We start from the raw sequence: 13,665 nt of genomic DNA, 5'->3' as shown, positions 1-13,665 counted from the left end.
TCCCCAGTTACACTGACTTCCTTCAGGGCAGGAGCTGTATTTTAATCATCCTGATTCCGTAGCACCAGTACAGTACAGAAAAGATGCTTAAATAAATATAAATATGAAATGTATAAAGTATTATAACAAGCCCAAAGCCATGTGTTACAGATGGTAATGTTATCAGTGGTCAGTATATCAGTTAAGTCACCTGTAGGTCTTTATAGGAATTGCAAAACAAGCAGTCACTTTGCTCCCTGTTTAGCTGTTTTCTTTAAAAAAAAAATAAACCTAAAGTGCTAATGAGAGCTCATTATTTTAGGTGATTGATGAGATTTATCGTGTGTTGAGATATGTCAATTCTACCAGAGCCCCTCAGCGAGCTCATGAAGTACTTCAAGAGTTAAGGGATATTTCCTCCATGGCAATGGAATACTTTGATGAAAAGATTGTTCCAATTCTAAAGAGGAAATTACCAGGATCAGATGTATCTGGAAGACTCATGGGCTCTCCTCCAGGTATCCTTTGTTTATAATACGTTCAGTTTATAATAATGTTCATATTATTATAATGTACATAGATTTGTAACTTGCATTTTCCCCCCACCACTTAACTGTGTATCTTGAACTTTTCTGGGTCTGTAACTGTATCTGCAACATGATTTTTAATGACAGATTGGGCCACAGACCATAATTTATGTAGCTGATCCGCTGCTGTTAGGCACATTTGTTTCCAGATTTTCAGTATTTGAACTACACTCTGAAGAACAATCTTGCGGCTAAATCTTTGTACATATCCACAACTTTTAACTTGGCTTAAATTTATCAGAGCAAATTGCTGAGTGAAAAGCTATGTATATGTGAATGGTTTTTGATGTGTCTGACTAGTTAGTATTCGTTATCCTATAACAGAATCAAATATACCAGACAAAACCCAAAAAATTCTTCATGGAAATAACCAGTTAATTATTTCAGCCCCTGGAGTATCTGGCTGCTACTTTAGAAGAGAGGGTGCATAAGGCTGTTTTGAACATTGTCGGATCCTAGAGATTTGTGTCCTTATCTACTGAAAGAATGAATTGTTCAATATCTTCAACTCTTGCAAATATTTTAAATCTGGGAACAAATTTTTAGTAAAATATTTTGTTCAGATCAGTTAGCTCCCTGGAGTACTCGGTGGGGTAACTGAGTGGCTGTCTGTAATTTAATAATAAAGCTTACAGCATCTCAGCATTAACACATCTGTTATTTACTGAGTACCTATTATGCGCACAGCACTGTACTGTGTCCTGTGGGGACTAAAATGAAGTATAATACACGGTGTCTTCTCTCAAGAATCTTCTTATTTCAGAAGGTAAGACATATCCAGACTCAAATTATCGTAGGCAAGAGAAATAGTTTAAAGGAGTGTCCATTTAAATGTCAAATGAGTAGCAGAGAGAATCTTAAGGAAGATAAAATCATTGTTGGCTGGTCTGATAGAGACTTCACAAGAGGTGAGAATTGATCTGAGCCTTGTTAGTTGGCTAAAGGGAAGCAGAGAGAGAAGGAAGAATGCATCAGCTAAGGAAAATATTCTGAGTATTTAAATGTATAAGGAGAAAATTAGCAAGATGGGTTTTAGGGTGTGGATGGATCCATCTGGTCCTTTTAGAAAAGCTTCAGGAGATAGGGTTTTAAAAAAGTAGGTTATTAGTTTAAAATAGTGATTTTTGTGCCCATGTTACATTCTATTATTACTAAAACAGAATAGTTCCAAAGCCTTCCTACACCATGTCAGAAGTTCTTCCTGATCATCACATGTGATGTAACCCACTTTTTGATGGTGTCCCTGTTGTTTGGCTAATGTTGAAGCCTTTGCATATAACTAAGTGCAGAGAGGATTTGCGAACATGATAGGTCTGTACTTCTAACTCAGATGTTTTATGTTTGCTTGTGTGAAATAATTCTACTCTACTTTTACTATTTATATTTTCTTACTAGGTCCTAAAAATGCTTTATAATATTTCAAATCCAAGTTTATGCCATTAAATGCCCATCTCCATTTGCTTGCATTCCACATATTGCCACATGAACATGAGAATCAGAATTCAAACTCATTTATAGTTAAGACAAGGTGTCTGATGAATCCATTAGATCAAGTAGATTGCAAAGAAGAAATTATCAGAAGTGATTTTATAAAGGATATTTCTATTTTTGAGTAAGTTTAATTAATGAAGTATTACTGGTAGTGAGGCATTTTAAGTGATTGACCATTTTAAACTATTTCTCCACAGTTCCAGGACCTTCTGCAGCCCTGACAACAATGCAACTCTTCTCTAAGCAAAACCCTTCAAGACAGGAGGTTACCAAACTCCAGCAGCAGGTTAAGACAAATGGTGCTGGGGTGACTGTTCTCAGGCGTGAAATTTCTGAGCTTCGCACCAAAGTGCAAGAACAGCAGAAACAGCTTCAAGACCAGGACCAGAAACTGCTAGAGCAGACCCAGATCATAGGTGAACAGAACGCACGGTTGGCAGAGCTGGAACGCAAACTGCGAGAAGTAATGGAAAGTGCAGTGGGAGACCCCTCAGGGTCCGGGCAGAATGAAGAGTCTCCTCGGAAACGCAAAAAGGCCGCAGAAGCCATAGACTCTCTTAGGAAATCTAAACGTCTCCGGAATAGAAAGTAAACCAGAATGTGCTTCTAGCTCCACAGGAAGCGCTGACTTCGTAGCTTGAGCAGTTCTGCATATCAGGACACTGTGAGCAACATGGTGGCCCTTAGCTCTAGGCTTTCAGAACACAACGTAAACTTGAACTCTCATGGTTGGGACAGTCTTTTCCCGCTTCTCCTCGTTGAACTGATGCGCAGAATCCTTTTATTTTGCAATAGATTTGTACTAACCAGACCTACCCTATCATGTTTTGAGAAGTTAACTTTATTTCTGTGCAGATAATGTTTAAAGCAAGTTTATCTGTTTCTGCATATATGCACATTACATAAGGATCTTAAACCAGTCTTGACAGACTAGAAGTTAAGTTTAATACATAAAATGTCCTGTTCACTTGAAAGAAAAGACCTACTTTTTAAATGGACAGTATCTTGTTTTTAAAAAAAAAGTTGACTTTTTGTTATAAGTGACCTTTGTCTGGAATGTCTGAAAAGTAGTAAATGCTTTTTGGTATTGAAGTAATGGGTAACTAAAACGGACTTCCATAGTATTGGCTGTAGAAGGGGCCTCTACAGTATTGACTATATATTTTTATAAACTACTGGCAAGGGACTTACCCAGTTGTTATATACATGTTTTCGGTTCACTTTTGGGGCCATGTCCTACATTTGCATGGATGGATGCATGCATTGCCTAGTCAACTCACTTAAAAAGCTCTTGCACTGGTATTGATCTTGAACCTCTACACTTCTCCACTTTTTAGAGCAGCATCTTAGTTCATTTAAGTGCTTAACATCTTCCACCACAACAGCTTGCCTCTGGGGGCGGGGTGGTATTTGTATGTCCATTTGTCCTCCAGTTTTACAAGAATAAGAGAGTATTAGAGCCTACTGCTTTATCTGTTCTCTGCAGCGTTCAGGTACACTGGCTAAGGCAGAACCCCAAATTCTTTACATTGATGTCAGACTTCTGGCAACTAGTACTCTTCCTTACTCACTGCTGTGTGTGCTCATTGATCAAATGTGGTCATGACCAGTGGTGTGAGTAGGAAACCCAACCTGTGGGATGCAGTTTTGCCATTGAAAGAAAGTTCACTGAAGAAAATTATACTATGAAAAAGCATTTTGATCGTTTCATTTCTGGGGAATGACCTGAGGGAAGCTTTTTAATATTAATTTCAAGCTTTCCTTATCCTGCAACTTTAAACAAAAGCTTTAATTTCGTTTGCACTCCTGTTTTGAGCTTGTAACTGGAAAAGCATGTCTTGCACTGTTCAACCTTCTAAGTGGTCACTTTAACAACCTCCAAATTGTGTACAGTGGTTATTTTCCCCACTTGTTTATTTTTGAAACAGTCAACTATTACTGTCCTAGTTTTATTTTAATGTACTAAATTATGTAGTCATTATTTGCCTGTTAAGTTCTTTTAAACGACTGTTGCCTTGGGCTTCAGTTATTTAAGGTAAACTTAGGTGTAGTATAGAATACTATCCCTTTCCAGGTGGGAGTTTAACACCTGTATAAAACCTAAGGTTTTGGTAAGTACCTTAGTTGAATAAAAGCACAAGGTCACTACCTTTTTTTATCTGTCCAACATGACTTGGTTATGCATCCTTGAGATTAACCTCACCAAATGAAACGTTTTCTTATCAATTTTTAACATTGTCCTTACATAATATTGTCCTTAGATTTTGATCAATTCTTTGTCTAACTTTGAAACTCCATTTACAATGTAGTATGTTTTCAATGAAAAACCATAAAATAACATCCAAGTGTTTTCATGGTTTGTTGGGAAGTAATTTTAAAATAAACAATTTCCAAAAAACATTTGTCAGCCAAGGTCATCCATAAAAGTCCCTGTCTGGAACTCATTTTCTCAGCAGGTCTCATTTGTTTAATCATAGGATTTAGCCATATTGTCACAACTTCGGAGGAGGCCTATTGGAATACTCATGGCCTTTAATAGTCTGCTTTCCTGGCAATAGGAAGACTTTTAAGTAACAGAGTACATGTTTACAGGCTTACAAAGGGATATAACCTCAGATGATCTTTTTAATAGTTGTTAATGAATTAAAGTTCCCTGGGTCTCTTTTTAAACTACATCTGGACACCCTAAATGTATCTACAGTCTCAGTTAACATGAGTATTTGGCTTCCATAATAAGCACTCACTATTAAAAGACAGATTTTCTGTTTCAAAATCCAAATTTCTACAGTATACACTTGTAGTCATCTGCCCATAAGGTTAATGAGTTGCTCTTGTTAATGCATGAATGTGGCATAACAGTAGGAGATAAAGCACTACAGTTTGTTTTAAGTCTTAAATCTTAACTAGCTAAAACATGTTAGGATGTTGCCTTGGCCCATTTGATAGCTGTTATACTTGCCTTTGGGTAGTATAATGGTATTTAAGTTTCAACAGATCACAAAATATTTCCTTCACCTAAAACTGCCATATGTTACAGGAAAATTGTAAATTAGCCTCCCAAGAGAGAAACCATCCTGCCCTGGGTTATAGGTCAGTAATTTAAATGCTGTATGTTAATATTGTGTTGTCCTAGAACATTTTATGAAGTATTCCTGTCATCCTTGGCTGTCTTTCAGAGGAGACTTCTCTAATAAGTCGTCCCACTCACGAATTGATTATGGTACAATACTACAAACAGGTACCATGTGGAAGGGCCTATGGAAGAAATGGAGAGGACTGCCTCCTCGCCCCCAGCGTGATTCTCAGCTTATTCATCTCCCATGTGGACTTGGCTTGGTTTTCACATATTCTGAATTATGTATTATTTTAGAACATGAGGATACAGAACCTGGTTTTTGTTTGTTTGTTTGTTTTGAGCTCCTCTTGATGTACAGAGCCTGGAAATAATGGGGCAAACACAAATGTAATCAGAGTAATCATATGGTTTTAAAAACTTGGGGTGCCATCAGGTCTAAAGCCACTGGCTTTGGAAGCAACTTTTTTTTTTGTAAAACGTGTTTTTGGAGTACTGAACTTTACAGGGGCTTGCCTTAATCTCTATTTAGTAGTTTCAAATGTAGGCGCTATTATTCTACTTGTTAAAATGTTAAAATATTCTATGTAGCCCCTAAGGTGGGTAGAACAGAGTATAAGTAATGCCTAAATAAATAAGCTAAAAGGTGTCACTACAGCTGGATTTTTGAGCGAAAATGGACATATGAACATAGGCTATGTGTAATAAAAATAATGGCACCTTAAGATTGCACTATTTTATGCATTATTTTATATGCCATTTCATAGCCTGCACTTTAATCTCCAAAGAAACAATGTATGATGTCCCAGTTCCTTATTACTAACAAACTTTTTCCTAAGACAGGGCACTTAATTCTATTTTACTATACTGAAATAGTTTCTTGGAGGTAGATTCCTCTTTTGAGTTCTCTATTTCCTTAGCCATAATATTTTCTAGGATCTAGGAACTCCCTATCTTGTTTATTTCCAACAGTATATAATTTTAATTTAATGTAATGTAAAATCTCATACTTGGTGATCAGCACATTCTTATATCCTGCTCTAGCAAAATGAGTACCCATTTTTTAACACTTACCAAACCTTCTAAAAATAATGATATGCTGTAAGTAAGATTTGAAGCCAGGGATAAAGGCATTCTCAAAGGAAATGCCATGTATGATGCAGTCTCTTGGAAATGGCTGTTTCTAGTGTAAAATACAATTTGATAGGCTATTCAATGATTTGACTTGGGATCGGAATTCCTTTAGTCCTCAAAAAGTTAATGAGTAAAGAACTACTTTAAAATAAAAAACTTCTATAGCCTGCCATCTGAGGTGAATTATTTTCAAGAAATCCTATATAATCTACAAAATGAAATTAGCAATTAGTTGACTGCTGCCTACCATGATTTTATTTTTAATAGCAATACATTTATATTTGTGGTAAACACTATAGGCTTAAGTAATGGCCTTTTCCAGCTTCCTAAGAATCTTTGTTAAATTTCTGAAATTGAAACATTAACTTGAAAATTTTCCTGTTGTGTCTGAAGAGAACCATGGGATTTAGAAGCATATTGGTAATCTATTAGGTCCATTGCCAAAGTATACATCAAAGCTATACCAAAAGTTTAGACGTGTTTAAAATTACTTTATGTGGTACCATGTCTGTTTACTTATGGTCATGAGCAACAATAAATTACAATAGTTTACCTTCTGGAATTTTAATTGTTATAACCTAATTCAATTACTGGAAAGTGAAAAACACCTCCCGGGCACACGACAGGGTACATAAATAAATGTGTTTTTACCAGTGTTACTTGTTTTCTTTGTATTTCATGCACAAAGATTATGGAGCTCTTCATCTAACAAATGCCATGCTAATAGCTACCACCTCTTAAAGCAGTATATTGTTTTAGTTTAATCCTCACAGCCACTTTATAAAGCAGGTTTTACTCTCTATAAGGAAGTTAAACTCAGGTTAAGCAACATATCCAGAATGTTATACAAGGAAGTGCCCAAGTGGGATTTGAACCCAGACCTACCTGCCTCCAAAGCTTATGTATTTCTGCTACACTCTACTACAGTCTAAAACAGCTGGGACCTATGAGACTCTAGATTACATTAATTCTTCAAACTCAATAAATATATAGAAGAACATTTCATACATCTACCAGAAGCAGTCTATGCCAAAAATCACTAATGTTAAGAGTAACATACAGAGCTTAAAATCATGAAGACTAGGCTTGAAGGAGGCAACTTCTGTCCTCAAGTTCTTTGACAATGGATTTACACTAGGCATACAGGTAAAAGAAAATATTTTTAAGGCTTCTAAGAACCTGTAGTCTTAAATAGGCAGTCCTGGCAAGAGATGTAGCTGGAGGCCACTAGCGCATGTCCATAGTTGCCTTACTATAATGTTGGCTACCAGTCAGTACAAAAGTAGTGACCACCAATTCTCTTGTCCTGCCGGGGAAGAATACTCGTTCTCTTCTAGTTCTCTTTTCAAAATTCCTTCCAGCTCCAAGACTATTCAAAATTTCAATGCAATAAAATCATACAAATCAATTTCATCTCTGTTTCATAAAGATGTAACTGATAGGGAATTACTGGAAATGAAATTTTCTGAGGAAGAACACACTCTTCTTTGATAAATACTTTACCCACTCACTTTGTTTCCAACTTAGAAAAGAGATCACAGATGAATTTATGCTGAAAGATGAGAGTGACAACCGTGGTATCAGTTACCCCAACACCATCACTGCATTCTAGTCATCAAGATATCACAGAAACATAGGGACTTCCCTGGTGGCTCAGTGGTTAAGAATCCGCTCGCCAATGCAGGGGACACGGGTTCGATCCCTGGTCCGGAAAAATGCCACATGTCGCGGAGCAACTAAGCCCGTGCGCCACAACTACTGAGCCTGGGCTCTAGAGCCCGCGAGCCACAACTACTGAAGCCCGGGCCCCATGCTCCACAACAAGAGAATCCACTGCAATGAGAAGCCCGCACTCCGCAACAAAGAGTAGCCCCTGCTCGCCACAACTAGAGAAAGCCTGCACACAGCAACGAAGACCCAACGCAGCTAAAAATAAATATTTTTAAAAATTAAAAAAAAATATATCACAGAAACCTAGAAAAATAAAAACAGCTGCTGTACCTCCCAGTCTTCAGAGGGTAGATCAGGGTGGAGATCTTTATTCCTATCTCCTTCAGGTAGTTCAGTTGCTATGCAAAAAACACATTGTTGGGAAACCAAGAATCTTTACCAATACCATTGCTTTAAAAATAAAAGGATATCTCTTTATTTATGAACTCCTCATGTTAATTCCTGAAACAATTCTTACAGGCTCCATTAAAGATTATTTTTCTCATCCAGAAAATGTGTTTCAACTTGCTTATATTCCTCAGGTTTTAGTGAGTCATTTCCTGAAAGCAAAATTATAGGAAATCGTGAGGAGAAAAACACAGTGGCGGATGTTTGAGCACAAAGTACAAATTATGACTGGAAAGGAAATACAAATCAAGGATGAAATTCCCAAAACTCATTAAATTTTGTTCATAGAAATACATTCAACCAAAGAGCTTTCTCAACTTTTATGTTTTCTTTAAATTTTTTTCCCTTGGGATCTTTAGATTGAACAGAAGTCAGTTTCTACCTGGAATCTGAAGCAGCAATGTAAATAATTGGCTCCGGGAATGCAAAACCTATGGCGTGCTTTCTCTCTTAGGACACAGGAAAAACCCCTGTCTTCTCAGGGCTAAGCAGAAGATGGGGAGGGGGAAGCAGAAGCAGGGGACCTAAAATGCTTGTTCTTCCTTCGAAGGGTTGCAGCAAGCTTACAAGAAAGTGCCTTAGCTCTCTAGATAACCAGTTCCTATAACCCTAGGTGCTGCCATAGTAGCTGCTTTCCATTCCCAAAGCAAAGGCAGCTTGTGCCTTCCTTGTAAGAGGACAATAAAGGAATGAATGTCAAGGGGTTAACAGTGCTCAGCACACAGTAAGCAGGTAATAAGTAATAAACTGTGGTAAATATATATAGGGAGATAGATATGACTAAGGAAATAGAGATACAGAAGATATATTGCATTGGCTGCATGTATTTCCTTCAATCCTTGCTTTAAGCATATTTAATTTTTTTTTTTTTAAAGCACGGAAAACAATTAGCTATTACAGGCTTTCTAGCCTCCTGGGGAAATTTATTTTCAATATTTTAAAACTTTTATTTTCAATATTTTTAATATTTCACAGGACTTTTTACACTGCCCGGCAGTGCTTCCTTGAGAGCCACAGGAGAGAAACCACTTTTTTTTTTTTAATATTTATTTATTTAATTTTATTTTTGGCTGCGTCAAGTCTTAGTTGCAGCACGCAGGATCTTTTGTTGCGGTGCACAGACTCTTTGTTGTGGCACGTGGGCTTCTCTCTAGTTGTGGCGCACAGGCTCCAGAGGGTGCAGGCTCAGGAGTTGCAGCACATGGGCTCTCCAGTTGTGGCACGCGGGCTTAGATGCCCCATGGCATGTGGGATCTTAGTTCCCCGTCAAGGGATCAAACTCCGCATTGGAAGGCGGATTCTTAACCACCAGACCACCAGGGAAGTCCCAAGAAACCAGTCTTGAAATGCTCATCCTTCTCCACCTTGGGCTGAGGGCTCTGATAAGGAAGGAGGACCTCAACCTGAACCTGGTAGAATAAAGAGAGGAGCCTCTTCAGAACTCCACTCCCTTCACCTTAAGACACAACCAAGTAAGAGTCAAGCATATGTGCAATGGAACCAGAATTGAGTGCCTACTCCCAGCTCTACCAATTATGAGCTATGTAATACCAGCTTGGGTGGTTAATACTTTGAGGCTCAGTTTCATCATCTGTAGAATACTTCCTACCTCAGAGAGTTGATACAAAAGCCCAAAGGATTCAGGGAGGGTGGTGGAGTAGGAAGAACCAGGAATCTGTCTCCCCACTTAGACAACAATTACACTGGCAGGATCTGTCTGATGTAATTATTCTGGAACTCTGGGGTCTATTGAAGACTTGCACTTCCAAGGAAAGACTTGTGGTTAATTTGGGTCAACTTCAGGTCTTAGCACAGGAGCAGCCAGCCACCCATCCCCAACCCATGATGGGCTAAAAGGACCCTGTCCCCCAAATATTTGGGATCTGTGTTCTGATCACTGATCACTGCTTCTGATCACAGAGGTGCAGACAAAGATTGCAGGAAGCCACTGTTGTAGCTCCCTCCATTGTTGCGAACTTCTCTCCCACCAGCTCTCCCACCACCTCCTAGGAGATTTAAAGAGCCAGCACCCTTTCCACCACCACCCCTTCATCTTTCTCTTTTTTAATGTCTGGAAGCCAGACATTAAAGACAAAGACATTCAACAACCACTTTATGTACTGGGAAAATTAGAAAGTGACTAGGTATGCTGAAGGAAAGTCTCAAATAAAGACCTGAGAGGACATTAAGTTTACACCTCAGGCAGACCCTCAGCACAGAGACAGCCTACAACAATCAAAATAAATAAATATACAAAAACAATTACCAAAATCCAGCAAATCCTGGGCATGCAGGAGAACATGATTCCCAGAGTTACCACATTATTAGATTTAAATATCTAGTTTTCAATAACAACAACAACAAAATCACAAGGCATACAAAGAAACAGAAAAGGATGGCCCATTAGAGGGGAAAATATAGATCAATGGAAACTGTCCCTTATAAAAGACTAATGGCAGATATACTAGACAGATTTTAAGATAACTTTTTAAAAGATGCTCAAAGAACTAAAGGGAGATATGGAGAAAGTGAAGAAAATGATGTATGAACAAAATGGAAATATCAATAAAGAGATAGAAAACCTAAAAAGAAAAAGAAATTTTGGACCTGAAGAGTAAATAACTAAATGAAAAAATTTACTAGAAGGCAGATTTGAGCAGGCAGAAGAAAGAATTAGGAAACAGAAATAGGACAAGGAAATTAAGTCTGAGGAACAGAAAGAAAAAGATTGAAGAAATGAACAGAAACTAAAGGATCTGTGGGACACCAACAATAGGCCAAAAAACACATTGCGGGAGTCCCAGAAGGAGAAGAGAGAAAAGAGCAAAGAGAATATTTGAAGAAATTATGGTTGCAAACTTCATACATTTTATGAAAGACGTGAATATAAACATCCAAGAAGCTCAGTAAACTCCAAGTAAGATGTACTTAAATAGACCCACACTGAGACACATATAATCAAACTTTCAAAAACCAAACACAAAGAGAGAATGTTGAAATCATACAAGGGAGAAGTAAATCATTACATACATATCCTCAGTAAGATTATAAGCAGATTTCTCATCAGAAACTTTGGAGGCCAGAAGGCAGTGGGTCAATGTATTCAAAGTGCTAAGAGAAAACACTGTCAACCAAGAATCCTATATCTGGCAAAACTGTCCTTCAAAAGTGAGGGAGAAATTAAGACACTACCAGATTAAAAAAAAAAAAAAGAAAAGCTGAGGGGTTCTGTTTCCACTAGATCTGCCCTGCAAGAAATGCTCAAGGGAGTCTTGCAAGAGTAAATGAAAGGACACTAGACATTAACTCTAAGCTATATGCAGAAATAAATATCTTGATAAAATTAAATACATCTGCAATTATAAAAGCTAGTGCTACTGTAACACTGATTTGTAAGCGCACAGTTTTCCACATAAGTGACAAGATTAATACATTAAGAAAAAAATCACTAGTCTATCACAGACTTTGAAAACAAACTTATGGTTACCAAAGGGGAAAGGTGGTGGGGGGGATAAATGAGAGTTAAGGATTAATGTATACACACTACCATATATAAAATAATCAACAAGGACCTACCATACAGCACAGGGAACTCTACTCAGTATTCTGTAATAACCTATATGGGAAAGACTCTGGAAAAGAATGGATATATATATGTGTATAACCAAATCACTTTGCTGTACACTTGAAACTACCATGACATTGTAAATCAATCATACCCCAATATAAAATAAAAATTTAAAAATCACTAGTTTAAAAGCTAGTATTATTGTAAGTTTGGTTTATAATTCAAAATCTTGTTTTCCACATAACTTAAGAAACTAATGCATTAAAAAAATTATTAGTTTATGTTTGGGGGCACACACTGTAAATATAAAGAGGTAATTCTGTGACATCAACAATTGACAGGTAAAGGGATGGAGCTGTGAAGGAGCAGAAATTTTGTATGTTATTGAAGTTAGGCAGGCACAAATTCAACTTAGAGTGTTATAAATTTAGGATGTTAAATTTAATCATGGTAAACACCAAAAAAAACCTACAGAATACACACAAAAGGAAATGAGAAAGGAATTAAACATTTCACTACAAAAAAACTGACTAAACACAAAAGAAAAAGTGTGAGGAAAATAGGTAGAAAAATGACAAAAGTAAATCCCTCCTTATCTGTAATTATTTTACATGTAAATGGGTTAAACTCTGTAATCAAAAGACAGAGATTTGAAGAATGGATTAAAACACATGATCCAACTATCTACTGTCTATAAGACATTTCTGATGCAAAGACACAAAGAGGTTGAAATTCAAAGGGTGCAAGAGTATATTCCATGCAAATAGTAACCAAAAGAGAGCAGGGGTGGCTATTCTAATATCAGACAAAATGGCCTTAAAATCAAAAAAGTTTACAATAGATAAAGGACATTATAAATTAGCAAAGGTTTCAATACAGTAAGAAGGTATAACAATTATAAACATTTACACACCTAGTGACAGACCCTTAAAATATATGAAGCAAAAACTGAGATAATTGAAAGGAGAAACAGATATGTGAAAATTAATAAAGGGAAACCTTATTTTAAATGGAGTCAGGAAGCCCTGAAGGGAAGCTCTCATGAACATACCATTTGTCACAGCTTACTTTACACTCTTGGACAGGAAGAAGTTTACTACCACATCAGAAGGAAGATTTTCTCCTTGCTCAGCAACAACTCTGCCAATGAGAAACCACCACTCCCTGAACTTTCCTGCAGTGGACTTTTGTTCAAAACAACCCTCCCATGGGGACTTCCCTGGCAGTCCAGTGGTTAAGACTCCACCCTTCCACTGCAGGGGGCACAAGTTCAATCCCTGGTGAGAGAACTAAGATCCCCACATGCCACGTGGCATGCCCAGAAAAATAAAATTAAAAATAAAAAATAAAACCCTCCCAACTCCCCGCTTTCCTCGGCTTCTCTTCTTTGTTCTCTGGTTGCCTATGGTTCACCATAGTTTGCATGTTCCCAGTTGCAATCCCTCTGCTATTCCTGAATAAACTTGATTCTACTGGCTAAAAAGCTTGCCTTTTTGTTTTAAAGGTTGACAAATTGTTCCACAGGAATAGTTGGAGACAACAATACTGCACTTACAATAGTGGACAGAACAGCCAGACAGAAGGTAAGCAAAGAAATAGAGGACTTAAACAACACAACGGACCAACTGGATCTAACAGACTTATACAAAACACTCTATCCACCAATAACAGAATACACATTCTGCTCAATACACATCATTCTCAAGTCTTTTCCA

At 37.4% G+C, this 13,665-nt stretch overlaps 1 protein-coding gene across 1 annotated transcript in view; it reads left to right on the top strand.

Moving 5' to 3' along the window:
• Positions 1–6,920, top strand: part of FBXO28 (F-box protein 28) — a 31,160-nt gene extending 24,240 nt beyond the window's left edge. The window contains exons 4-5 of the mRNA XM_024765413.1: positions 302–497; positions 2,255–6,920. Of these exons, the coding sequence (XP_024621181.1) occupies positions 302–497; positions 2,255–2,649 (591 nt within the window). The 3' untranslated portion in view covers positions 2,650–6,920. The remainder of the gene's footprint in view (positions 1–301; positions 498–2,254) is intronic.
• Positions 6,921–13,665: the final 6,745 nt, after the last annotated feature.

The sequence above is a fragment of the Neophocaena asiaeorientalis genome, unplaced genomic scaffold, assembly GCF_003031525.2.
Source record: "Neophocaena asiaeorientalis asiaeorientalis breed wild unplaced genomic scaffold, Neophocaena_asiaeorientalis_V1.1 scaffold1605, whole genome shotgun sequence".
Classification (NCBI taxonomy): domain Eukaryota; kingdom Metazoa; phylum Chordata; class Mammalia; order Artiodactyla; family Phocoenidae; genus Neophocaena; species Neophocaena asiaeorientalis.
This window is presented reverse-complemented; position numbering and strand designations above follow the sequence as displayed.